Genomic DNA, 26,790 nt, shown 5'->3' with positions numbered 1-26,790 from the left:
CTTATGCGGGACGAAATGACTGGGGGGAGCAGCAGTGCTGCAACAGGCAAGGCCAGCAAGCACACCAATCTCCTAGCCGGGGTGGGTTGGGCCCATGGTGTGGTTTGTGCCATGGAAATCTTGCGATCTCTCTCTCTGATCTCTCTTATATGATGAGTTCCCCAGCTGCCCCCTCCAAGAACGGCGTGTGTGTCTTACTGCGTGCGTGCGTGTTGCTCTAATACCATTGTGTGCTGTCTGTCGCTCTTTTCACCCACACAACCCACCATTCCTAGTCAACAACCACCACCATGCAGTCCCGCGCGCTTCTCTCCTTCCTCTGGAGCTTCCTGCTGCTCGCCTTCGTGGCGGCGCAGACGGCGTCGACCACCGACGCCACTGCTCCCTCTACCAGCACCGCAGCGCCGTCCTCGCCTGAACCCACCACCTCGGCGGGCGGCGGCTCTCAGGCCCCTCCTACGGGATCCTCTACTGGCCGTGCCTCTGCCACCCAGACCGGCGGCGGCGGCAGCAAGCCCAGCGGCGAACTCGGCCCGCCCGATGTGCTGCTGCAGGTGCCGGAGCTGCACGTCGGCCGCATCGAGCTGGTCGTGGACAACTTGCAGGCCGAGCTCAACCTCGGCGCCCAGGTCGCGTCGCTCGTCGAGATCAATGCCGGCGTGCAGGTCGGCATCAAGAAGGTCAACATCACCATCGCCGAGGTAAACGCCAACGTGGATCTCGTCATCCGCCTCGGCAACCTGGTGGACATTGTCAACCGCACGCTCGCCTCGCTGGACCTCAACCCGCTCCTGATTAACGTCCTGGACACGACCTTTGACGTGGTCGACTCGGTCATCGGCGCCGTGGACGGCCTGCTGGGCTCCATTGTCAACGGCGACTCCAAGATCAACTTCCTGATCGACAACCTGGGCAACATCGTCCAGGAGGTCGCGGGCGACGCCGGCAACATCGTCAGCAGCATCATCGGCAACTACAACCAGAACATGACCTACACGGGCGCCCAGAAGATCCTCGACGGCGGCAACATCCAGAAGACGTACAAGTACGACGCCCTCGGCTCGCTCGTCAACGTCATCACCAACGCGGCCGGCCAGGTCGTGCAGGCCGTCGTGGTCGGCAAGGACGGCGGCGGCGGCAAGACCTCGTCCACCGTCTCGTCGCAGCCTACCGCCACCCCCGCCGCCAGGAGACGCTAGAGAGATTGGACGGCCAGTCGAATACAACAGACCAAGACTGTTTCCATCTGACCATCTAGTTGAAGGGAAATATATATCGTCGCATATATCACATTTATTAATAAAAGAAATTAATTGAACAACGTCAGTTCCGACAAGCACAGTAGTGACCGCCGTTTTCGCCCATGATGGATTTCATAAGACGTCTGCTATGAGATGTCGTTGGGTTTTGGTTTTGCTTCGCCCGTCTGAACGAAACCTTACTGTCGCATTGTTACTGGCGGCACTGCGGGCGCTCCCGTCCCGGCGGTTCGTGACAAAAAACCTGTTCTTTGTCGTCGCCGTTGAGTCATGCAACGATAACGCTCCCATTATGACCAGCCATCCTGCGCTTTTCCAACTAGATCCGCCGCTTAAACTTGATCGTAATGCGGCAGCTAGGCCAAATCTGCTCGGTCGCAGATGAAACAATTTTGGCGCGGAAAGCTCTGCTAAACGCTACGCGACGACGTATCGTCGGCGCTGTCAGTCTGCATCACGGCTTCGGTGTCGACACGATTGAGGCAGCAACCGGACAACCTGTCATTTGGGGTAATATGGATGTTCATAACACCTGCGCTCACCTCTTACCAGCCATATCCTTCAATTGGAGGTAAATAGCTCAACCCTATCCCCGCAAGCAATGATCGATCCCCGCCCAGAAGGTGTTGTCCAACCTATCGACCGACATCAGCGAGGTCGCCCCGAACTGCGAAAACGACGGCTCCCTCTCCGCCCATGGACTCCGAATCGAGATCCGACCCGGTCGAGATGATGCGCATGCAGACACCCAAGAGCAGCCGCGGAGCCGGGGATGCAGGCGGCGGGGACTGGTTTGGGCTCTCTGAAGATGGCGGCCGCAGAGCTCGGCGACTGCTTTACGCCCGGGAGCCTGGCGAGATCCACGTGCATCACGGGGGCTACTGCACCAATAAGGGGCTTGGGGAGGGGTGGCAGCGACGGGGACGACGACAGCTCGAACTTTGACTATAAGGTTCGCGGCAGACACACTCCTGCGTACGTCTGCGCTTATCCAATACCTGTACCGGCGCTGAACGAACCAACCACTATTGGGCAGCAGAAACGATAGAGAGGACACGAGGCATTTGTGAGACGCTATGCTTCACATGCGGTAGGTGATGGCGTCGCTCCAGTCTGGTGCGTGGCTGTCGCCCGCGGGCAGCCTGGTGGTGCGGTAGTTGACGAGGCATTTGTTGCCGGCCGTGGATAATGAGAGCGCTCATGAGAGACAGAGAGGGAGGCTGTTCGAAAAGTACGAAACGTATGATAGCGGCCGCGGCGGTCCTCGACACATCTCGGGCGTGCACGCCTCCCAACTAGCGAGCTGCACGCGGCTGTGTCCCCTGGTTATGACCTCGCATGTTGACAAGATAGAACGTACGCGGTTACCTCGGCAGGATGCCCAACTACTCGCACCACCCAGTGTCCACCACCGTCATAGAAGACCGGAGGCACGATGAGGACACTTGTGGTGAACTTCCCCAGCGCCATCTCGCTGCAGAGGAGGCCATATTGTGAGCCATAGAGTAAAGCTGCTCGTGGTCCCTTCTTGAAGCCCCATCCGTAGACGGTGCCATTTTCTACTACATCGGTTATCGCGTTGTTCCCAGTGCGTATCGAGATTATCACGTGGTGGCCCTGTGCAAGGTGTTCGAACGTGCGACGGCAAGATGGCTGCTACCAACGGCAAGATGGCTGCCACCAACGGGCCACATGTTCCCAGACTATGGCCGCGCTACCACCACCGCCCTTTGCCTTTCCCACTATCTACGATTTCCAAGGCCAGACCAACAATGCAACAAACCCTCCAACTCCAAGAGTCCGCATAATATTCTTGCTAGTACCATACACATTTCCTCCCACAAGTATCATCCCCGAAGCGGCATGAAAAGCGTCGTCGGCGGTACCTCAGCCAGCATATCAAACAGCTGTCCATCATCCCCTTTCCTCCCGATCGTGCCCCTCCCGCCCATGACAACGTCCCACTCTGGCGACGCCCTCCTGTCCGCCGCATACCGCCGCAGCCCGTCGGGCACCAGCCGCGCGCGCCCCGCGTCCTCGAGTCGCGTGACGAAGGGCACGACCTGGGCATCGAGCAACGTGGGCCCCGTATCGGGGTCCTCATCCAGGAGCCAGGTGCCCTTTTTGCCGCCGTGCTGCTCGTATAGGCGCGCCACCTCGGCCAGGAGCGAGGCCGTCTGCTGCTCGGCTCGGTCGACGTTGGCGTGGTGGGAGGCTTTTGGGATGTGGGTGTCGTCGCTGGAGGGAGGAGACAGGGGAAGAGATTTGATGTGAATACGCGTTGAACAATTATTCAATCAACGGGGACACGGAGAAGTGAAAACATTGCGAGGGGATGGGAGCTTGGGAAAACGCCGAGCTTACAAGATCTTCTTAGCTTCGAGGGCTTGGCGGTACTCCAGGCTGATGTCGTCGCGGGCCAACGCGTTATCGACGCACGGGTCGATCAGGTCTTCCTCGGGCCCCTCGCGCCGGCGGATGGTGACCGAGATCCCCTCGATGGCGTGGAGGTCGCGCAGGAGGCGGCGGATGGTGGCTTCGTGTTGAGAAGGGAGCAGCTGGGGAAACATGTCGCAGAGCCAGTAGGATATATCCAGGCTATCCGTGATAGGGGCAGCTCTGCCCTCGACCATCATGGCTGGCACCTGGCACCGTTCTATGGTGAATGGGAAATGATACATCGGCAGATCGAGAAGACGTACCTGTCCCTTCCTATTGATGTTCAGTAGATACCATTCGGCGATGTTCTCGTCGTGGTCTAGGTCGAGTGCTCGCTCACGGATACTGAGCGCCGACGAGGTGGCGTCGTGCGCCTCGCCGGATGCCTTGGCAAGTTGGATCAGGTATCTCACCATGATAGAATACAGAGAGAATGGGTAGCAGTACAAGGTGCAGTTGACGCTGCCCTTTTCGTCCATATTGAATGTTTACTGCTTGCTATTTGTTGAATGTGTATATGAGGTTGTCTTGACGGTTCATAAGGGTGGAAACACCCGGCGACAGTAGTCATTATATGCTAGGTGACGCCTTATTACCTGGGTAATTTACGCATAGCTTCATATACGAAAACTGCATTTCCGAATCGTCAACTGTCCGAGATGATTTCTGATTGGACATTGTTGCTGTGAAGCAAGAAGTGGGGGTTGTGATTGCACACGTAGCGGGGTAAGGTCAGTTGATTCCAGCTGCTACCCAAGGTCACAGTTGCTTGCGCCGGATCTTACGCAATACCACATGAGACTTATCAACGTGCATACACTCGAGATAGAGGAGGCTGTCGGTTCTCTCGTAGAACACGAATATGCCATCCTGTCGCATACATGGCAGCATGGCCAGGAACTTACCCTCCATGAATGGAACACCGCGCTAGACGGATCAACGCCCATATGCGACAGACTACAAGAGAAACATGGGTATACCAAGATAAAAGCTGCGTGCGGGGAGGCTCGCAGACGCGGCCTAGACTATCTCTGGGTCGATACCAACTGCATTGACAAAAGCAGCTCGGCCGAGCTGTCAGAAGCCATCAACTCCATGTATTCTTGGTATCAGCATAGTGCAATCTGCTTTGCCTATCTTGCCGACGTGTCAGGTCACGACTTGGCCGATAAAGAGTGCCGGACACAGTTCCGGAACAGTCGCTGGTTTACGAGGGGCTTCACACTACAGGAGCTTGTGGCACCGATCGATGTCGTTTTCTTTTCACAAGACTGGCAGGTGCTGGGCACCAAGGACACACTCGTAAAGGCCCTCACCGACATCACAGGGGTGAGGACCAAGATCTTGACCCTCGAAAACCGGCTGAGTAGTGTGTGCGTCGCCGAGAAGATGTCATGGCTCGCCAGACGAACCACGACGCGGATCGAGGACATGGCGTATTGCATGTTGGGCCTCCTGGATATCAATATGCCGCTGCTGTACGGCGAAGGGGCCCAAGCCTTCGTACGCCTGCAGCGCAAGATTATCAAGGCGCGAAATGACCACACCATCTTCTGCTGGACGCTCCCTACCGCCTCCGTGGCCGCCCGCGAGGACATCCTCGTGTCGAACCCATCTTGCTTCGCCAACTGCGGCACCATCCTGGAGACCCCCAAGAAGGACTGGCGGGCGTCTTCCTACGCAATGACCAACGCTGGCTTGCGCATCACGCTGCCTCTCATCCGCGGTTTTGGCAACTTCTTCGCGGTCCTGGACGCCGTCGACAGGGGTCTATGGGATCGCGATTACTCGCGCGGCGCGGGCTTGCGCGTCTGTCTCCCGCTGGAGGGCTCCCTTGGCGACGGCGTCTTCCAAAGATCTGAATACCCAGGCCGACCGCCCCTGCTGCCCAGCACCTGGGCTGCCGTCCGCTCGGCCGAGGTCTACATCCCGTCCATCCGGAGACGTGAGTTGAGGACGCGTTCCGTGCCTCTCAACGAAGTCCGGAGCACCTACGCACTCCTCTTGCTGTTTGACAGGCCCGAAGAGGATCTTTCGCACAGTGTCCGGAGCCTTGAGCTCCCCTGGGTCGCCGGGAGCCGCCGGCCCGCCGCCTTTGACAGCCAGCGCAGCGTGCTGGAATTGGTGCCCATCTCGGAGAACCAGCCTGCCAGATATGCCGTTCATGGCGCACTCCTGCACCTGACGGACCCGCTCAGCGGAAAGCGGCGAATCCTTTTCCTGGGCGTGCGCAGCGAGCAGAGGCCGAACTGCCTGCGCCTCTGCTGGATCCAGCACGTGTCGGACCCGCAAGAGGGGCGGGACTTCACCGCGGACGAGGTTGCACGTTTTTGGTCGGAAGAGTGCCAGGCCTCGCTCCGGCCCAGTCGGCGCCTCGAGTCGAGCGGCGTGCTCCCGCAGGGTTGGGCCGATTTTGGCTCCGTGGCCTTGACCGAGGGAGAACATATCGGACACCTGGAGCCCGTGTTGATCAAGCTCGGGCGCGAAGAGACGGCCGATCTGGTACAGGTCGCTCACACCGTTACGCGGGTTCCCAACATGAAAACCGGTGCGCGGTAAAACTTGGGACTAGTAAATATTGAGAACCGGTGAACGTCGGTGGGAGTATGTACGATCAACGCGGTCATATTGACTTCTGCGCGGCGTGGCGGCGGATAGAGTCTGTTCTAAGAAATGCTGGAGTAGTATGGTCTCCTCCCTGACCCGGGCCCGGGCCCCTCAATTGCCACTTGCACTTGGCCAACGCGGTCTGGATGAACCAAAATAATTCCCGGCTTGGCCCAGATCAGAGGGATCTGGGAAACTTCCACGGACTGGGTAATGGCGATCACGTTGACGCGATCTCAGGCTAATGGGAAAGTGCACAATGCGCACCCCGCGGGCGCAGAAGCTAACTGGAAAATTCCGACACCACCTAATTAGCGCCTGTAGCAGTGACTGCCCAATGTGACCGCTAATTCCAGCGCATTGCAAATTGTTGATGACTTCTTCCTCTCAAGTGCCCGATGCAGCAGGAAGGCAGAGTGCTGGCTATTACGTACCAATACTCGGCAAGCCCAAATGTTTCCCTGGAATGGAAGCCAATATCCAGATCTATAAATATCTCAAAGCAAACATAACAGGGCCGATACGAATTGGGGAGACTAATTTATGCGGCTTACTTCAGCTCGACCCATTGGGAAGCGGCACCCAGGGTTCTGGGCGGGGGTCCTGGGTAGGTCGGAACTTGGTGCTTAGGTCCAGCCACCGTCAGACGGCTCGCTCCTTTAGTTGGTCCTGTCCCGCCAGGCTTAGTTGGTTGTGCCCGACCCGACGCCTTTTGCAACCATCAACCTCGTGACAAGAAAACGTTTGAACTTTCTTTGAAGGTCTGGAAGCAAGTCAATCCCATTATCGAGGCTGCTATACTGTGTCAGAGTCGCTCTGTATTACACCGCCTCTCCTTTCTTCTTTTAACGAGCTGAACGATGGGCGACGAACGGTCGAAGGGGGCGTAGCCCATTAAGCATCAGGCTGAGGCCACAAAACCCAGGCAGGCAATCATCAACGGTACCACTCACCTGGGTTGGTTTCACTTAACGGTATCAACCCCTGCATAAGGCGGCCAGCGGCCATCCATCGTCTTCGCTGACGGTGCTGTGCCGCCGGGGGGCCTTTGGGGCTGAAGGAAATGTCACCCAACCATGCTTCACGTTGGCGCAGAGGAGCGGGTCTCGTGGTTGGGTTGCACAGCGCTAGCCCACAGCCTGCCTGGGGGCCACGAATCTCGAAGTTCGATGGGGGGTTTTTGTTTTTGGACAGCCGCACTTGGAACGCATATAATATCAACGGAGCATGGCCGGCTTCTCTATTTCCTCACACTATATGTATTGTATGCGTCTTTGTTCTCTGTTTCCGAGTACTGTTGTTGTTTCGCTTTTCTTGAGGCCGTGTCGTGGCTCATAGTAGGACCGTCGTCGTCTGCTTATTCCCCGCCTTGTGATGCCGCCGCCCCCGCCCTATACGCCGTTGGCCACGGCCATGGCCGCCGGCAATGCCAACAACGCCAACACGATTCTCAGTCCTACCGGACCCGAGGCACAGCGCGCAGCAACGCAGAAGGACATTGATGCCATTTGGGCCCAGTTGGAGCTCCGGGTGAAGCAGCTCGCGAAGCGGCAGCAGGGGGACGAGAAGCTGAAGAAGCTCAACATCGATGACGTCCTGGGATATGTCGACTCCATCCAGCAGTCCGAGAAGGACAAGGAGGCGAAATTTGGCTGGTTCAAAAAGGCCGTCGGCAACACGTTGAAGTGCATCCAAACCGTGGGCGGCATCGTATCTAGTGGTGTGTCTGAGGTAAGTTGCTCCTAATCAGGTCTGCTTGATGTTGGTCCCATGCAGCGGGCCTTCTGTGAACAAAGACACATATACGTTTTAGCGAAGACCGACTTGCTTACCAGCTTCTTGTAGGTCTTCGGTCCTGCAGACATGTGCTTTAATGCGCTCACTTTCGTGATTGCCGCGTAAGTCACCCTTCGTGTTGTTGCTATGGCGCATGCTGATCCTCTAAAATCGTTACAGCTGGCAAGGGTACGAAGGCATGTTCGAGAACCTTGGAGAGTTGCTTGAAAGGTGCAGCCATTTTCTCGAGAGACTGGCGTATTACGATGGAACCATGGACATCAGGCTCACCCGATTGGCCTGCCAAAACTTACAGCTCTTTGTTGAAATCTGCGACCACAGCATTCGCTTGACGAAGAAGCGCAACAAATTCGGAGCGTTCATGAAGCGGCTATTTCTCAACGACGACAACATCTCGGGCCTGCTTGGTATGATGGACAAGCTCAACAGCAACGAGAATCTACTAGTCGGCGCGCAGACATACAAGATTGTCAGCGACAGCGCTGGCGACATCAAGCTGATCCTCGAGAACCAGAAGGAACAGAAGAAAGAAGACGACGTGAAGAAGTGGCGCAAGTCAATCGCCAAAGTCCTGGGATTCCCCAACTCCGCATTGGGATCCGATGGGGAACCGTATCCCACGTGGCAAAGAACGTTTGATGCTCGCAAGGACAAGCTGATTGAGGGCACTGGGACATGGATTCTCAAGCAGCCAGACTTCGTTGAATGGACGAAGCCCGGACAGTCAACGAATCCGTTTCTCGTCATCGAAGGCTCCCAGAACTCGGGGAAGACCTCGCTCATAGCTAACGCGCTGAGGCTGTTTCGCCAAGGCGAGCGTGGCAGCACGAGCAGCCGCACAGTCACCGCATTCTTCTTTGCTGATGCCGATAAGAGAAAGCCTCAAGAGGATGATACCGACGAGCTTCTGGATATCATTACTAGGACTATATTGTGGCAGGTCGCCACAGCTTTCGAGGCCATGACAAAGTCCATGGCTCAGATTGCCGAGAGGTCCCCGGACTCATTTAACACTATCGATCGCTGGCAACAACTGTTCATCAACAACAAAGAACGCATAAATAACGACACATCGTTTTTCTTCTTCATTGACGCCGGACGATCGGATGTGGAAATACTGCTCCCGCTCTTAGAGAAACTTGGCTCTATTTCAGACGGGAAACGTGTCCAGGTCATGTTGTCTGCAACGCCCCAAACAACCTCAGACACGCTCCGTGAGAAGCTGGGGACAAACATCGGCATCGTGCCCATAAGCCAATGCAATGCCGGTGATGTCGACTTGTACATCAAGAAACGCATGGATGAGATGCCGATTCTGAGAGATGAAACAAGAGCTGGCATTTCCGAGTGGCGCAAGAGGATTTTCGAAACCTTACGAGACAAATGCGAGGGTGACTATTTCAAGCTCGATAGCAACTTGAAGGACCTCGAAAAGGTCGATCTGGTGGATGACATTTACGATGTCCTCGAAAATGCTGGCAAGAGCAAGGCCGCCCAGATTGACTCGGCTTTGCGCAGTCTAAACAACATTCGAACACCGAAAGAGATTGACGAGATCAACGAGATCATCTTGTGGGTCAATGATGGGCGCAGATGGCTTTCCGTTGACGCTTTGGAATCAATTGTGGCCATTAAGCATCGTCGATCTGCAGCTCGTCTTCACGCAAACGCCCGTCCGGCCCCATTGACCCACGGTAGCCGGCGAAAGACCGGGCAAGAGGACGTCGCAGAGAAAGTGGTGGCGGTGGAGGAAAAGCCGGCAACGACAACACTCTCAAGTAATCTAACGGTGTCACTGCTCCCCTTCGAACGAAAACTCACCGACAAATACGACCCCCTCTTCACAATAACCGACTCCAAAAAGGTCAACTGGAGGTCCGAAGAGGTCAAACAACGTATTCCTCATAAGACAGGATACATCGCCAGCTTGGTGACCGGCCATTCTGGACCGGCTGCCGAGGGAAGGCCCCAGGTTGTTCAAGAGACTGAAATCGACATTGTCAAACATTTCCTGAAGAACGTGTGCCCTCAGGACCTCTATACCCGGTTTGACTTTGAGCAGTTCTTCAACGGGAAGCTTGGTGCAGGGCAAAAGCAGTATATCTGCCTCGACCCGGAGAATGCCCATATTCGAATCGTCATTACGTGCCTGCTCATACTTACGGATGAGGGTTACAAGAATGACAGGCAACTGCGAGATTACGCTTCCTTCTGGCTGCTAGACCATCTCATTGCTGTTGATCTTTCCGCTGCAGAGCGAGGCCTGAAAGTCCAGGTTGGCCCACTTCTCGTCAAACTCCTCACGGAAGAATGCGGAATTGATGCCTTGTTCTGGCCCAATTTTGTTAGTGTGTCATTCAAGACATGGTGCGAGGACGAAGGCGCCAACCTACAAGAAGCCCGGGGTGAATGGGTTTACTCTACAGAGGGGGTGGAGCAAGTCGCTCTATGGCTCAAAGATTCAATGGTGGTCCAGGATGTCCGCGACGAGGTTGGAGAGGCTTTCATAAAAGCTGTCAAAGACCCTAAGATAAACCCACACAAAGCGGTTTTGGGGCGAGCCGCCCAAGAGATGGCTCGTCACATGTTTTGCCGGGCTGGTTTCACGAAACAGCAGTTCCTGTCTGCTGCGTGTTTCATACGTGGCTATCTTGATCGGGTAAGTGTCACACTCATGACATCAATAATACGAGGGATCAACTAACACCAGAGGACAGCTTGACAAAAAGAAGGCCAAACGAATGTACGACAAATCAGAGCCCTACATTGGGACCAAAAGGGGCTTGAATCAGTATGAAAAGCCAACCTTCACCATCGAAGAGCTCAAACAAATTGAAGACTGGGCGTTTTCGGTGTTGGACGGTGCCAAAGCCACGCCGGAGCAAGAGTCTCAATGGGAGATACACTGTGCTTTGGCGGCGTTCCAGCTCTGCCGGGACGATAAAGGCGAGCCTGCAAAAGGCGCTAGAGAGGTTTTCCAGAGCCGTGCAAAGAAAGCCTTGGACCTCGATCCCCGGAACTGGCACGCGTGCCACTTCTACTCGATACAGTCCAAGATGGGCAACGAAGAGGCAATCGAGCTGCTCAGTAAGGCGAAGTGCGAGATTGACGAGAAGCGTCGAAAGGAGGCCAATTGGGACGAAAACTCGGCGAACCCAGCTCTCCTGGCGCGTATCACGCTGGAACTGGGCAACCGACAATGGAGCCTGGGGACCGATCTCAGGTCAGCCGCAGAGACCCATCGGGAGAGTCTGGGGATTAATTACGTCCACTACCGGGAGTACGTCCCTCTTCTGGAGCGCTACTTGGAGAAGAGGGAGTGGCATGAGTTCATCGCTTTCGTCGAGGCCATCAACACTAACCTTGGCAACAACAAAAAATGGGCGGCCTATCTCGAAGACCTGGTTCACGAGTTTCTCGGTAGCCACAAGGTCCAGGAGTCGCAGATCCTTGCTCGGGCAGCCAATGCTACAGAGCGCTGGGATGTTGTCGAAACCCTCTTTGATTCAGCGATTCAACTTGCGGTGGGAAAGAAGCGTCACGATTTGCTGTTCTACCTGCGCAATGGTTTCGCAAAGACTCTTTCTGCCGCGGCGGACGACTCCTACAGTGCTCAGGCTGTTACTGTCCAAAAGCAAGCTCTCGAGGGCCTTCATGAGCACCCGAGCGAACAAGTATCTCCTTATGCCGTGGAGGATATGAAAAACAGCTTAGCCCAGGGATATCTCGAGATAGCATTCGCGCCGGGTGTACCTGCTGAGAAGGTTCAGTCCTACGGTCCGATTATCGAAAAACTGGTTCCGGCATCGGACGAAAAGGCGGATGTCTGGACTTCTATTGACCGTACATGCTGCCTGATTCGCTTCCACCACAAGCAGAAGTCGGAAAGCAAAGCGGCCGACGAGTGGAGACGCAAGATTGTACGCGCCGGCCTGGAGCTCCTCTCCGACGGCGACTTTGACAACGACGACATGGCCTACTGGGTCTTGGCTCGCTTGTTCGCTACTATGGGAGATGAGGAGAATTCCAAGATTGTCTGGAGGCTACGCAACATGTTCCAGTTCGAGGCGCAGAAGCGATGGGACAACTGGCTCGCCTCGCAACCTAGCGACATCCGGTCCGAGGCTATGAAGAGGAATAGCGCGACTCTGAGCCGGACCATATCCGAGGTCGCCTTCGAGCCGATAGACGCGAGCACGAACAGCTCGATGCTCCTCGACACGCAAGCGCCGGTCTCCTCGCTCCTCTCGATGGTCAGTGAAGAGCCCGTCCCGAACATGGGCGAGGACGATACTGCCTCCAACGGCTCCTCGACGCAAGACAGCGACGCGGAGCCGACGAGCGAGACGGCGGGATCGAAAGCTTCTGCTTCTTCTTCTTCGCCGTCTTCGTCGGCTTCCTCCGTCCTGGCCAACGCGCCCATGGAGCCGACTTCGATGGTCTGCTGCGCCGGCTGCGGCACCCCGTGGACCATTGTCGGCGTGGACATGTACGAGTGCGCCGACTGCGTGGGGACGCAGCAGCTGTGCCAGGGCTGCCACGACCGCCTGAAGCAGGGCGAGCTCCGCGACCGCGTCAGCCTCAAGTGCCGGCCCGGTCACGAGCACATCAAGATCCCCGCGTGGGACCCGGCTGTGGCGCTGGCGGAGGAGGCGGCCGCCGCGGAGAAGGAGGGGGGAGAAGGGGCGGCTGCTGCCGTGCCGCCTAAGAATAGCGTTCCACTGCCGCGGAAGGATGCGGAGGGGAAGACGGTTTGGCTTTCGATTGATGAGTGGAAGGCTAAGTTGAGGGAGTTGTATCTGGATGGGACGGGCAAGGTTAGCGAGGCGGCGGCGGCGTAAGGGGGTTGTTGAGAAGGGGATTGATGGGTTGGGAATGAATTGATGATGATGGGATATGGTGTTTAACGGTATATATATTTCTGTAGTGGCGATGGGAAGAATTGGATATCATCGTCTTGAATTCAGATCGATGCAGCTCTCTACCAAGTCATGTGGTGTGTTTCTTTTTTTCGCCCTTTCGAAAGCTGTATAGCTCTGAAATCGTACCAAGGCTTCTTTTTGGTCGGAGGACCCCCCTTTACACGAAGGATATAAGGGCAGGGCTGAGAACATTGATGGCTATTTCTATTACTATGTTCCTCTTTGTATAGTTCCATGTCATTCGTGTCTTTTCTTTCTTTAACATGGAGAAATATGCTACCAGACAGGTGTGTAGCTGAAAGATCATTCGTTTTGGGTGACAGACACGCTACCCGACTGCCTCGCCTATCAGCCCGTCTAATCACGAAAGAGCAACAAAACAAGCCAATCGATTGAAGCGAGATGCTGGATGCATTACCTCTTTCTTATTATTATTATTAGCCCCGTGGGTTGCCTTGTCAGCTTGGGAAAATCGCACGAATCATAGAGATTTGGGCATTAGACAAGAAAGAAGGGTTGGTCAAATTTGAAATCGATTCCTTCATCGTCCAGGATTTGATTCCTACAGACGAGTAATGTCAGTGTGTTTTTAGGTGCTGTAGAGCTCCAAAGTGTCTAAAAGCCACCAACGCACTGGTCACACGCCTGTTTGTTCAGTCGCTGCGGGGAACTGGTACAGGCGCTTGGGACTTGTGCATGATGTGGCGGCCGCACTGTAAACCCAGGAACCCGGAGAATCCTGCCAGGAACAAAGTAACACACCCTTCTCATTTACGATTCACTCGTAGGGGAAATTAGAGCTAGTTGTTGGTGATTGTATGCCATTTCTTTCTCCTTTTCCCAAGAAACTTCAAGGCCTCAATTCCATCTCTCTACTCACTATGCAACATGGCAGAAAACTCAAGGCTCGCCCTGGACTTATCACGACTGGTTAAATCAGGGCAACTTCGGTATCGCGAATCGCCCCCGAAATACACCACCACATCCATTGTGTGGAGTTGGACGTAGTGTGTTTATTGCATCCCCTTGGCGGCAAACGGATCGAAAGCAGTCAGAAATGATGAAAAATTAATCCGCGGTGGAATTGATGACGTGAAAGAAAGCGAGGCCTAGGGCTGTCGCTCCAAAGTCGCTCGTGGAGATACCTGCCCAGGGGCGATTGGTGCACGACCAGGATACCCGTACTCTACCAAGACTTGGGGGTCACAACTTTTCAGGCTCATATCATTCTGGGAGCAGTTTCGGACCCCATGGCTGCCATACGAGCCCATACTGGGTAGCAGTCGGTGGAAGTCCCCAAACCATGCTGCTGCATTCATGAAATTACAGCTGCCTGCGCCGTGCTCTTACATAGTATTGAAGTATCGCGCCCGGGCTGTTGGGGTACAATTGTCCTGTCGCCTCGACTGCTGCGCCGCCCAGCATTGAAGACACTGTGATGCCCCCTCCCCCGATACGCTCGACTGTTCCTTCGAGACACTCCGAGCAGTATGGCCGGTCCGCGGAAATCCCTTTCCCTCTTCTCCTCATCCTCGTCATTCGGCTAACTGAGAAGAAGGGGGAAAGGGCGCCAGCCTCTCACGGGAAAGCAAAGCAAGTCCCTAGTTTCGATACAGTCAATCCACTGGGATCGTCGATTTCGTAGTTTGGGCCTGTCCTGTCATTGGCTTCTTTCCCTGTCTTTTCTTCATGTGCTTCGAAGGCTACGAACCAGAGGCCCCCTAGCATATCGTCCACGATGTCCGGAAACGATGCCCCTGAAGCGGTTGAATACACGGCGAGCTATCCTGAGGCAGTCTGGAACCATCAACAGGACCCAAAGTCATACGCCTCAGCCCCCAGCCTTCAGCAACAACCCATTCAGCAGTATAAGCAGAGCTTTCCATGTTCGCAGACATCCTCGCCGCACGGGGGGTACGGGGTGGCAAGTAGCAATGCTTTCGGCGGTGGCGTAAACGGGAATGGCGTAGGGTCGAAGAAGCGAAATAGGACCATTTGCGGCATCTCAAGGGGGATCTTTATCGCGTTGGCGATCATGGCGGTTGTGTTTATCGCCGCTGCGATCGGAGGGGGCGTCGGTGGGAGTATGGCCGTGAAGTATGCTGCTCCTTTGATATTCCTCATCGAATAAGGCTTTCGTCCCTTGGTTAGGGCGATTCACGCTGACTGTTGCTGATCTGTCTCGCAGGAGCGTATATGAAGATGGCGCCAAAGGGGCGTCCGATAAGGGACCAGCTCCCGATGCGTCTTCCTCGCCAACGGTTACGGCGGCAGCAACTATATCGGCGACCGGCACTACCAGTTCAGGCGCCAGCACGGCCACCTCTACGGCGGAAGGCTTTTATATGCCGCCGACGGAAGGGGTACAGCTGGCGCTCGATTGTCCCAGGTTGAACGGTGATAAGGTGGCCGTCAGGTATAGGGACGACTACGAGGCCAGCTTCACCCTGGCCTGTGGAACGGACAAGATTGGTCGTGACTTCGACCTTTTCGGCGCCACCGTCTACACGTACACTGACTGCATGCGGCTGTGCGTGAGCTACAACATCGAGAGGCACACCACAGACTGTCAGGGTGTCTCCTTTGCTGCCGGTGAGTCTCATGTCCGCCAACGACTGTCGGGGGTCCTGTTATTTTTTGTGTCGGGTTTCATGCTGATTCAGAAAATGTACAGATCTGTCGGACGTTGTAAAAGTGGTGTACGCCAATTGCATCCTCAAGAACTCGACATCAGACATGTCCCCAGCTTCGGATCGTTATCTGTTCGCCTCGTTAAACTCTTAGATCGTCCCGTATTCTTGATGGCAAAGAGGGAAAAGCGACGACGATGGACTAATTGGATACGGCGAATGGAAAGTATTCTAACACTTCAATGAGCGAGTATGATTTGTCTTCGGAAGGGCCGAGACGGGCTCAATTGCGCACATGCAGCATCTACTCTATTTTCTCCTACCTTTAACATTCGATACTGCTTCCAAAGTTCACTTGGATATGTATGTTATGATACCACATTATGAGCCATGAGTGAGTAATACACAGTAAATGCCTTCTCTAATCATTGATGTCCATACTTGCACAATGCCCACGAGCAATGGCACATGCAGTCATGTGGCAGGATCTCGAACATTTGAGCGGGCAGCGATGGTGGTGCTTGCCTCCTGTTTTACCGTAGACATGGAACACATTTACCGACTAGATGCAATTGCGCCATGCCATGCAAGAACTGGCCATGCTTTCGCCAAGTTCAAGCTCTCTGTCGGCAAGCAAGACCCAGATTTGGAAGTAACACATGCACTTGGTGCAGTCTGCGCCTTCTTCGAAGTTCTAAACTAAATGCATAAATGAGATAGATGAAGTGCAAATTTCGCGCAACGGGAAGGGGCGGTCGCTGTGCTGTCTCGATCTGTGCAGGCTGTTGTAGTCACATGAAAGGAGAAACTCGTCAAATCCATCTTCCAACTCCATCTAATTGATCTTCTCAGACTCAATCTCCCCAGACACACCAACACCCACCCCCTCTCCATCGGTCATCTCGCTCGCCTTTCTACTACGTGATCAACTCTTCACATCTATCCTCTCTCTTCCCAGTCCAACGGGCTACTATTCCCAGATACCTCTGTCAGGGACATACACACACATACGCCAACCACTCACGCCGCCACCGCACTTAGACAACAGTCACAATGGCCCAGAAATCTCTTCTCAGCCTTTTCCTCTTCGCCTTGATGGCTGTCCTGGCTCGCGGTAACATGGACATTTGGTCCTCTGCGTGCTACCCAGGTGCTGCCATCCAGAACAACAAACTGACTGCGTACTGTAAGACGCCTGCCATGGGTCCTCCGTGGATTTGCAGTATTCTGGACCTGAACAAATGCTACGCGTACAACACGAAAGAAGGCATCATCTACGCCGAGAGCGAGTAAGGCCTTTCCCCCAAATATGACTACACCTGACCTCTTTCCCCTTACACGCTCATTGCTCAAACTCTACTTCGATGTGTAATGAATAAAAAAACTGACCATGTCTCCCTCGAACCGCAGTGGCAATTTCGGCGAACAGTGTTCCGGCTGCGGTCTTGAGGCTGATGGCCACAGCATGACTTGCTATTGCAAGAGCGGCACTGGACCGGGTCGCGACGGCAGAGGCATCGATACAAGTGAGTTTTGCTGCCGCCACCATTCCCTTGGTTCTTCAAAGTACATCTATCTGGCTACTTGAGCAATCCAACTTCTTTGAGCACGTCCCCGCTTGCACAAGAGCCGATCGCTGACTGATTGGTGCTTCATCTCTTGACAGACAAGGATATCTTCGTCTTCAATGGCTACCTACAATGCTTCGAACATTGGGCCGAGAAGTGCCCCGGCGGCGGCGCGGAAGACGCAGGTCCTGCCAACATCAGCATGGTTGCCCATGCTGAAGGTGCTAACATGTCACTACCACTTGCTGATTAGCCTCCTGGGCTGGACACGAAACGGTGGAGGCGCTATGACACGTTGTGGACGATGAGGGCGTTTTTACCAACATCACTGATGGGGCGATGGCGGACCGTACAGGGTCTTGGGCGTTTCGGGGCATAGAACTATGGTTGTTCGACTTTCCAAACAGTTACTATCTTGTGCTGAGGGTACATGATCCCAGTTATATCTGGAGAAACTAGATGAAGTAATATCAATCAAACCTTTGGAGCCATCAGAACCGGGCACTTACTAGTAACACTTCTATGCCTGCTTGATGCCCAGTAGGTGTTTGCTGGGCTGAGGGAGTTACGATGGACAATGTAATATTCCATCTGGGCCTTGGTGGTATTGACTCGGTCAAGTTTTGTGTCGCACTTTCTTTTTCTTTTCTTTATAATTTTGTTTCTAGTTTGATAGCATTAAATATCTTCTTGTACTATATATACACATGAACCAGCTTCAAGGTGCGTTCGTCTGGCCTAGATCACATGGAAAGTCCTGTGTTGCTTCTTGAACGCGAGACCAGAGAGCGTCACCACGGCCGCCAAGCCCAACGTATACCATTCCTCATTACGTACACCGGCTTTTCTTAACGACCTCTTTCATTCATGTCCGCGCCCTATTACAACTGCCTGCCCGCCAGCTTGGCCTTCCACCCCTTGGGCTGGTCGGGCCGGTGCTGCTGCACGCCCCACGTGTTCCACGTGCCCGAGGTCCGGTTGGTCTCGGCCACGGAATATCGCTGTGGTGCCGCCGGCGGCGGGACCTTCTGCGGGTCGATGGCGATGGGGTAGTAGTACTCCACGGGCGCCGGCTGCTGCGCCTGGTATTGCGGCGGCTGGTACTGCGGCGGCATGGCCGGCACAGGGGGCTGGAACCGCGGGTCCATCGTCTGCGGGCCCGCGTCTCCGCCGAATTGGCTGGCGCTGTCATCGGGTCGCGGCGGCTCGGCCATCTTGAACCCGCCGGCCGCGCTGGACGTCATGCTCGCGCGCGCCGTCATCGGGTTGAGCATGTTCCTCGATTGCCGCTTGAGCCAGGATCCGACGGGCGACTCGGAGCGGTCGCCGTTGGCGGGGTGCACGGCGTCAGGCTCACGCGGCAGGATCGCTTGCTGGTCGTCTTGGACACCGGGCTGGCGCTTCTCGTCCATGTATGTGCCACCGACTTGGTGACCGGGACCGTACGTGCTATCGCCATCCTCCGCCTGGTACACCTTGCGCATGATGGATCCCAAAGCGCTCGAATTTGACCGCTTCAGGCCGCCGCCGGCGCCACCACCGGGGCGGGTATTGTCGTTGGCGATCAGCTCTGCCCTCGGCGCTTGGTTATTGTCGGCCTTCTTCCTGCGGACCCACCAGAATTTCCAGATCAGAAACAGGATCGCGACAAGGAAGCCCACACCGCCTGAAGAACATCAATGTTAGCCTCTGTAAGTTCCACTCGAGAGCAAGGCTCGTCGATGGATAAGGGCGAGTGACTTACCAACAACCCCAAGGCCGATAGCGGCTTTGGACATGCCGCCTCCGCCTCCGCCACCCCCGTTGCTTCCTTCTTTCTCGGCAATACCATTGGCCGGGACCGCACTCGCCGTACTGTCCGGCCTCGATTGTCGAACCGTAGATGATGCGGCGACGATGGGCGTCCCCGTAGGTAATACGGAGCTTACCAGTGTCGTCGAGGATACCACCGACGTGGCGATCACGGGCTGAGCTGTGGGTTGACCCGTAATCGTGCTCTGTCCGGCTGTTGAGGTGACGCCTGAGGGCGCTGCCGTAGTTGTGGCGCCTGGCGAGAACGTTGACTTCTTCGGCGAAGGAGAGTCGGGCGAGTCGGGCGAGCTAGGCGACGAACGAGGCCCGAGGTCATCCCTATCCTCGAGATCCCGGATCTCGATGCGCAAGTTATCGGCAATCTCCTGCCCACGACGGAAACCTCGTCTAGATTGGTCAGTATAGGGTATTCAATTATGCGAGATGGAGTTCTTACCTCATCTTGACGGCGTATTGTCCGAGTGTCGATTTGAATAAGTCCTCCTTTTTCACACTCTTCGAAAATAGCAATCGTATATCGTGTTTCTTTTCTTTTCTTTTCCTCCGCCAAATTTACAAATAAAAGGGAAACGGTGACAAAGTAGTTGGGAAGAATATGTACACCAAAAAATGCAGTCCAGCTGTTGCCGAAGAAGTCAATAAGATCTGAACGGGATCCGGCCCATGAAACCGCAACGAAAAAAAGATGACAAGAAAAAGTTAATGGCAAGATGGGATGAAAGGGAAAGCCCAGGAACGAAACCCAAAGGTTAAAAAGCCAAGCCAGCCGAGAGACGATCTTCCAGTTTATAGGAGGGTAACCCTAGGGTAGCATCTTCGAGATTGCTGACAGCGCCTCCCGGGGTCGCAGTGGCCGCATTCGCCTCCAACTCGAGCTGTTTCAATGCCTCTTGGATGACCGCAATGTTTCGAACGCATAGGCAGCGTCCTCTCCCCCAACTTTGGGGCCTTGGCGCCGCCGCCCCACTGGCCCTCTCTGGCCTGGTGCAACTGGCGGCCGGGGTACCGTGACACTAGCCGTCTCGAAAAGGGTGGCTCCCAGGCCAATCAGCAACCGGGCCCTCGACGACAACTCCAGTTAAGCTGGCTCGCTGGTCGATCAGGGCAACGTGCACTGTTTCGGCCGATGCTTTTTTCTGAGAGGCTTCCTTGAGGCGGCCAAGAGCTTGGAGGAGGGAGCCCAGAAGCAGTACCACATTACAGAAGCCAAGCAGAACGAACCGTTTCAACAGTGGCATCCCGGCGGTAGCAGCGAGCCCGGATAGGGCCTGAGGGCCCTGTTGGGTGCCCACCTGTCCCGCCGCGACTGTCAAGCTGAACCCAAAGACCAGATGAGGCACGCGACTGCTTGCTCCAACAGGAAAGTGTGTACCTATTATTATGCCCATTATCCACGAACTTGACCCTGTCGATGCTACCTACCCTTGGGCATCGTCATCAAAAGCTGGTGGATTTGTCAATTAGCCAGCGAGCCAGGCACCAGGGAAAGCTTGAAGCAATGAGATCACAGGGGGCTCGGAAACGCTTTGCCACCCCGGATTACCCACGCGACAGAGAAGCTTGGTATCACCTGTCCAGATCCTTAAGATAAGAGATATAACTGATGGGCAGCCGGGCTGCCTCTTGTGGTTCCTGACTTCCCAGTGTCGTCTCATTCAATGATAGGGAACCATAATAAAGGAGCTTTGATTTCACATGCTCACCATGTCGCACGTCATCAATTTCAATGCAGGATGCATCGCTGCTTGTGCATCGGTCATTCGACTGTCATGAGATGTATGAATCCAATAATCCGGATCTGTATTTGATGTGGAGAGCGATGCCAATGACGTGAGTTATGATATGACAAGGCTGGGCGGTCATTGGCGGTCATGGCAGGTTGTAACATTTCCTCCCAGAAATGAGTGTGATATGACCGACAGTTCTTTCGAAGTTTCGAATGTCGCACCTAAGTTAGGTACTGGCAAATTGGACAAGGCAGGACTGCCTAGCGTTGGCTGTGGCGGACGACTGCCGACACTTGAACGAAAATGAGAGAGGCCTCTATGTAACAGCGCCTGACATTAGCGCCTCTAGCACTCTGCTGTCTGCCATCTGCTGTTGGGCTTGGCTTCTTGGGGCATCCCCGCCTAAATTAGTGGCTGACTCTCGAAACCGCGGCCCCACCAGGAGCCTCCCTTTCCGATGAGCCAGCCACGCATCAAAACTGTCAGAACAACCTTAATAAACGACGGGCAGACTTGACGAAGTTGATGAATCGTTTCGACTGTCACGTTGCACCGATTGAACTGGCATATATACGAAGGGTGCAGAATAAAGATAGTATCAAACCAAGTCGAGCAAAGGTCAAATGACAATGCCATCAAAACCATCTATCTCTATCCCGTGCAGAGAATCCCTGAATTTCCTTGATGAGACAAGAAACCGACCTGATCTGGCATATCTCGGGTGCACACCACACTTGGCAAGTGCAGCAAGCGAAGAGAGACGTCGATCAACTCTCGAGTTTTCGCTAAGCTATTAATTACCTTGATATTTACTCCCATATACAACAGCAAAGAGAAAACCCAGAATCATTCGATAGAGAAATTAACCTGATCTGATATATATCAGTCTCGTACTCAGGCAGCAAAAGAAAACGCAGATCGACTCTTGATTTTCGGTCCGGTTATCGATTCCGACCAAGCATGTTGATCATACATCGGGGCAAGCAGCCCCCTGAACCCGTGCCTACCCAATGGGCCCAAGATCGGCGAGGCGTGATCTCGGAACACATCAAAGGTTCTCTCCCGAGAAGAAGAAATAAGCCCGATCGGCGGTCATGTTCTGGAGTGGTAATGTTTCAACTTGATGATGCGCACCCTTACATCCTGAATTGCAACTGCTGGTTGCTGGCTGGCAATTAGGGGCTGCACCTACGACATCCAACTGGATGCTGCTCACGATAGACACGAGAAATTCCGTACAGGTATTCCAAGATGAATCTTGAAGCCATCGTGTTCTAGTCCAGACATCCATCATACAAATCAAAAGGCTCCTTATACAGCCGGCCGCAGTGCAAAGGGATCAATGACAGCATGAATGAGGATGTATAATTGTGTCATTAACTTTTAGGATTAATTATATACACTAAGAAGTAAGCTTAGCCCTCCACAGGCAGCTGCCGCTCTCTTTTCTTTTTTATTTCTCACTTCTCTTCCCATCACATATAAAATGCCCGGCGAATCTACAACTCCAACGGCGCGCTGAGCACCAGCTTCCGGCTGCTAGGCCCGACGTGTACAGTCTTGGGGAACTCCGAGACGACCCAGTTCTGGGCCACGACGTCCCAGCTGCTGAGGTCGCGGCGCGTCAGGGTGGCGCGGAACTCGGCCGACTGGCCCGGCTCGATGCGCAGGCGGTCGAAGCCGCGCAGCTGCACCGGCGGGTCCGAAGGTCCGCCCAGGGCCACGTACAGCTGGGGCACCTCATCGCCCACGACGGAGCCCGTGTTGGTTATGGTGGCCGTAACGGTCTGCATGACGTCCCAGAGCTGGCGGTTACCGCCGGGCTCGTCAGAGGCGGCCGGGCCGGCGGGGTCGAGGGGCTGGGCCTCGGCTGTGATGGCGTTGGGCGGCAGGAACTCTGCGGCGGTCTTGCCGTAGTCAGGATCCTGGGACGCCTCAGCGGCCGAAGAAGTGGTGTTGAGGTACGGGTAGATGTAGTAAGGGATGTAAGAGAACTCTTCACTAGGGAAAGCGTAATCCTCCAGGTCGGTTGAGAAATTCCCAAACGTGGGGGCCTTGGTGGTCGAGCCTGTAGTTGGCTTGTACTCCCCAGCATTGCTCTTCTCCACCTTGATGTTGGAGTACTCGAAGGTGGTATATGACAGACCAAATCCGAACTCGAAGACGGGGGTGATGTTCTTGTAGTCGAAGTAGCGGTAATCGATCATCACACCCTCGGTAAAGTCCTGCTGAGGTGCACCTGCGCCATTGTTGGGCTCGTAGATGATGTCGGTGCCGTAGTCCTCACGCTTGGCACCCCAGGTGAAGGGTGTGCGAGCCGCGGGGTTGACCTTGCCGTAGAGGACATCGACAATGGAACGGCCGCTCTCCTGACCAGGCAGACCGGCCCAGAGGATGGCAGTCACGTTGGGAGAGTCGTACCACTCGGTGACGACAGTGGGACCGACAGAGTGAATGACGACGATCGTGTTGTTGCAGAGCGAAGACACGTTCTTGATGAGCTCGTCGCCGCTGCCCCAGAGGGTGAGGTTGCTGCGGTCACCCTCGTTGCCATCAACAGTGATGTACCCCTCGCCGGAGTCAGCATTGACAAAGACCAACGCAGTCACATCGGCCTGAGATACAAGGGCCTTAGTAGAATCCCACGCATAGTTGTCGATAACGTGTTCGAGCCGTGTGCCCTCATCCGCAGTCTTCATAGTTAAGGCATCAAGCGGAGTGATCAGGTAGGGGAAGTCGGCGGTTCCACTTCCCCAACCCATGGCGAGGGTTCCATCGTCGCAGCCACGGTCCGCACAGCCGTTGGGTCCGTTGGGGCTGGGCCCGGCATCTTCGCCAATAACAGCAAGGAACTTGGGCGACTTCAGGGGAAGAGCATTGTTCTTGTTCTTCAGAAGGACGGTCGACTTGGCGGCGGTATCTCTGATGAGGTTGCGGTGATCGCGCTGGACATTGACGTGCCAGTTGATCTGCCTCTCGCCCTCCTTGGCGTAGTAATGCAGAGGACCGTACGTGTCCTTGGTCCAAGAGTCGAAGTTGATCGGAGGCTGCTCAATCTCGTTACCCGTCTTGAAGAAGGCCGCCATGATACGCATAGCCATGTCGTCGAGGCGGTACTCGGGAATGGTTCCATTGATGACAGCCAGGGTCATGTTGGTACCCCAGTAGCTCTTGCCGTCATTGAATGCAACATCGCCGGGCATGGTCATGTCCAACCCGGCAACAGCACTCGAAGCACCGGAGTGCTGAGCAGCCCAATCACTCATGACGAAGCCTTGGAAGCCCAGCTCGCTCTTCAAGATTCCGTTGAGTAGCTTGGAGTTCTGGCAGGCGTAGGAGTTATTGACTTGGTTGTAGCTGCACATGAACGAGCCGACACCAGCCCTCACAGCATCGACGAAGGGCCAGAGATAAAGCTCGTGCATGGTCTTGTCGTCTACGTTCGATGAGATGGCGTCCGAAACATTAGGACCGCCTTGTCGGAAGTGCTCTGGCAGGATGTTAGTCACACCGCGATTCAGGCGTGGAGATAGTGAAGTACTCACCCTGCTCGTTCACGATGAAATGCTTGGCGCAAGCAATGACGCCAGTATCTTGGATACCCTTGATGGTCTCGGCCAAACCGATACCAGACAGCCACGGGTCGGGGGAGAAGCCTTCCCAGTTCCGTCCACCTTCGGGGTGGCGGCCGAGGGGCCCGGCGGCAGGTCCTAGCATGATGTTCACGCCCTTGTCCTTGTGCTCCTGTCCCATGGCCTTGCCGCGCTGGTACATGAGCGCCCTGTCAAAAGAGGCGGCCACAGTCTGGCCCGAGGGGAAGGCAGAGACATAGTCGCCGAAACGGACACCGAGCGGGGAATCCTGCAGGCAAAGACCTCGGAGGCCCATTCTTGGGATTGAGCCGACCTGGCCGACGCATTGCTCACTCTGCCAGCTTTACGAGGGTTAGCAATTGGGTTATGAGCACTCGAGCTATGGTACATACCCAATACCAGTAGTCAAGTTGACTTTCTCCAGCAGAGTCAATTGCGAGACGAAGTCCTTTGCCTTGACGTATGCATCCTCCCAACCCACAGCCTCGGGGTTCATCCATGGCGATGGATAGAAAGGTGGCGAGTGGGCAGTCTCGGCTCGCTCCTCGACCTGGACATGGTTAGCACTTGCGAGTTGCGATAGTGCGAGTACTGAAGTAAGGATCCTCGAAAACGACATTTTGATAACAACCCGTACGAGGACCAAATCTTGCCACGAGGGTTGAGGGAGTACAGGTGTTTGGCAAACGCGAAAAAACGCATGGGAGGAGTGTGGCGGCTCCCCGTGTGGTTTTATGTGCTCATGTCTCACACGGGCCATGAAGGGATACTTTATTGCTGGTGAACAAAACAGAAGCAGGTAGATTAACTTACCGGCTGCGCGCTTGCAGCCGAGCTGCAGGCCGCCAAGGCGGCAACAAGAGCGTAGCGCATCGTAAAAGCGTTGTGACGGATAGAACGCAATAGGTAGACCGCGAGAACGCTTTTGACTAGGGACACAAGTCGAATAGCAGGGGGCGCTGACAGAGGAACAGGACATCAACACATTCGGGGAGAGGAAACGGGGATAGATATATAGTGACAGTCGGTTTTTCCCTGTCAGCCGGCACGGTCTCGTTGTCGATCGTCACATTACTTTGCAATGCGCAAGTAAGCAGACAGGGCATGCAGCAACAACGTCGTACATACTGGTTGTTGTGCAGCGCTGCATGTAAGTGACAGGGTTCTCCGCTCCTGGCATCTCCACACGAACTCCAACGAGCGAAAAGTCCGAGCTAAGAAAAATAGGCCAATTGATCGGGTTCGCGCCGGTCAGTCCCAGTCATGTGTTCTCTGCTTGTGCTGGACGCGGGATTTCCCACCTGTATTCAAACATGTACCTGCCCATGCATGACCTGAATAGGCGGTATAGAGATGTTAAAGTCACACCGAGATACCCAGCTGAGTCTTGCGTGGTTCTGCCTCATATACGTTGCAATACAGGGCTAGGATTGGAGCCTGGTGGAAGACGGGGAAAGATACACCCGGACGCGGTCAAGAAGGCCCGAGGCCAAGCTGCTGGCTTCATTTGGGGTACATGAGGTAGGCAATAAGTGACCTCATCCGGCTCTAGTTAAGCACTCCCCGTGGCCGCGGGCGCCCACGTTGGCTCTGTCAAGTTCGACATGGTTGGAAGGGCCGATGTAACCCTTGCCAATCCGGGGCACCCAGTCACCAAGCCATAACGCGACTGGCTGGAATGGAAGAAGGGGATGACAACAATTCTAGTCGACGGCGTGCATGCATGCGGGTGTAGGTAAGTAGGTAGTAAATATCACTTGATTGACCCGGAAGCCTGTATCGAGGAACGTTGTGTTAGAGTTGTCGCGTGATTCGAACCGACCGATCCTCATCCTCGGATGAACTCCGATATTGAGGTTTTTGCGCCTGGCTGCCTGGGGCGTGGCAGGGCAATGCGATGCTTGACTCGTAGGCCACTTTTTAGTGGTGGCATCGCACGTCAAGTCTCGAGGTGCCAGCATTCTGGCCTGCTCCATGAGTCCATATCGACCAAGAACGTTTGATTGCGGGATAGGGAATAGGGTGTCTCCTCTCATAAACATGTGTTGCAGCTTCATTCCACTCAATATTCTTGATGCCCTTGGCTGAAAAAGTCAATCGTGACTCCAATCAACGTCGATTGATGGAGCAAGGAGGTAAGGAACCATCCGGCTGGGGATGGTGGATCAGTGGGTTAGCGCGAGGGAAAGCAGATTGGCTTCAATAATCGCTAACCGGGAAGCAGTTAGTCCTCCGCATCTTGGTCCATCCCGTTGTCTTGGTCAGTCTTCACCACAACCTTTACCAGTCTTGGCAGGTGGTTGTTTTATTCGTTCATGATTTCATCAGTCTCCAGCCAGGCATCCCACTCCTCTCTGTCTGGACCTCTTCAACGGTCGATGAGGGATTTTCATTTGCTTTTGCCAACGGCCCAGGGCAGAACCAGGGCTCCTGCTG

At 54.9% G+C, this 26,790-nt stretch overlaps 9 protein-coding genes across 9 annotated transcripts; 6 read left to right on the top strand and 3 right to left on the bottom strand.

Moving 5' to 3' along the window:
• Positions 1 to 290: 290 nt before the first annotated feature.
• PG985_010322 (uncharacterized protein) lies at positions 291 to 1,199 on the top strand (the record flags this gene model as incomplete). The annotated part of the gene is made up of 1 exon (XM_066830090.1): positions 291 to 1,199. The coding sequence occupies one exon, from the start codon at positions 291 to 293 to the stop codon at positions 1,197 to 1,199; it is 909 nt and encodes a 302-aa protein (XP_066682480.1).
• A 756-nt stretch (positions 1,200 to 1,955) lies between these two features.
• PG985_010321 (uncharacterized protein) lies at positions 1,956 to 2,204 on the top strand (the record flags this gene model as incomplete). The annotated part of the gene is made up of 1 exon (XM_066830089.1): positions 1,956 to 2,204. The coding sequence occupies one exon, from the start codon at positions 1,956 to 1,958 to the stop codon at positions 2,202 to 2,204; it is 249 nt and encodes an 82-aa protein (XP_066682479.1).
• Positions 2,205 to 3,106: 902 nt separating this feature from the next.
• PG985_010320 (uncharacterized protein) lies at positions 3,107 to 4,177 on the bottom strand (the record flags this gene model as incomplete). Its single annotated transcript, XM_066830088.1, has 3 exons — positions 3,107 to 3,497; positions 3,624 to 3,904; positions 3,962 to 4,177. The coding sequence occupies 3 exons, from the start codon at positions 4,175 to 4,177 to the stop codon at positions 3,107 to 3,109; spliced, it is 888 nt and encodes a 295-aa protein (XP_066682478.1).
• A 1,204-nt stretch (positions 4,178 to 5,381) lies between these two features.
• On the top strand, positions 5,382 to 6,257 carry PG985_010319 (uncharacterized protein; the record flags this gene model as incomplete). Its single annotated transcript, XM_066830087.1, has 1 exon — positions 5,382 to 6,257. One exon carries the CDS (start codon positions 5,382 to 5,384, stop codon positions 6,255 to 6,257), a length of 876 nt encoding a protein of 291 aa, XP_066682477.1.
• A 1,422-nt stretch (positions 6,258 to 7,679) lies between these two features.
• On the top strand, positions 7,680 to 12,943 carry PG985_010318 (uncharacterized protein; the record flags this gene model as incomplete). The annotated part of the gene is made up of 4 exons (XM_066830086.1): positions 7,680 to 8,036; positions 8,151 to 8,203; positions 8,262 to 10,761; positions 10,820 to 12,943. 4 exons carry the CDS (start codon positions 7,680 to 7,682, stop codon positions 12,941 to 12,943), a joined length of 5,034 nt encoding a protein of 1,677 aa, XP_066682476.1.
• Positions 12,944 to 14,762: 1,819 nt separating this feature from the next.
• Positions 14,763 to 16,357, top strand: PG985_010317 (uncharacterized protein; the record flags this gene model as incomplete). The annotated part of the gene is made up of 3 exons (XM_066830085.1): positions 14,763 to 15,121; positions 15,213 to 15,616; positions 16,221 to 16,357. The coding sequence occupies 3 exons, from the start codon at positions 14,763 to 14,765 to the stop codon at positions 16,355 to 16,357; spliced, it is 900 nt and encodes a 299-aa protein (XP_066682475.1).
• Positions 16,358 to 16,707: 350 nt separating this feature from the next.
• On the top strand, positions 16,708 to 17,475 carry PG985_010316 (uncharacterized protein; the record flags this gene model as incomplete). The annotated part of the gene is made up of 3 exons (XM_066830084.1): positions 16,708 to 16,943; positions 17,065 to 17,180; positions 17,321 to 17,475. The coding sequence occupies 3 exons, from the start codon at positions 16,708 to 16,710 to the stop codon at positions 17,473 to 17,475; spliced, it is 507 nt and encodes a 168-aa protein (XP_066682474.1).
• A 628-nt stretch (positions 17,476 to 18,103) lies between these two features.
• Positions 18,104 to 19,475, bottom strand: PG985_010315 (uncharacterized protein; the record flags this gene model as incomplete). Its single annotated transcript, XM_066830083.1, has 3 exons — positions 18,104 to 18,888; positions 18,967 to 19,421; positions 19,471 to 19,475. 3 exons carry the CDS (start codon positions 19,473 to 19,475, stop codon positions 18,104 to 18,106), a joined length of 1,245 nt encoding a protein of 414 aa, XP_066682473.1.
• A 2,785-nt stretch (positions 19,476 to 22,260) lies between these two features.
• Positions 22,261 to 24,973, bottom strand: PG985_010314 (glycoside hydrolase family 3 protein; the record flags this gene model as incomplete). Its single annotated transcript, XM_066830082.1, has 3 exons — positions 22,261 to 24,251; positions 24,307 to 24,695; positions 24,747 to 24,973. 3 exons carry the CDS (start codon positions 24,971 to 24,973, stop codon positions 22,261 to 22,263), a joined length of 2,607 nt encoding a protein of 868 aa, XP_066682472.1.
• Between the last annotated feature and the right edge of the window lie 1,817 nt (positions 24,974 to 26,790).

Source organism: Apiospora marii (assembly GCF_038362585.1).
Source record: "Apiospora marii strain CBS 49790 chromosome Unknown utg000006l_segment0_segment0, whole genome shotgun sequence".
Lineage (NCBI taxonomy): Eukaryota > Fungi > Ascomycota > Sordariomycetes > Amphisphaeriales > Apiosporaceae > Apiospora > Apiospora marii.
This window is presented reverse-complemented; position numbering and strand designations above follow the sequence as displayed.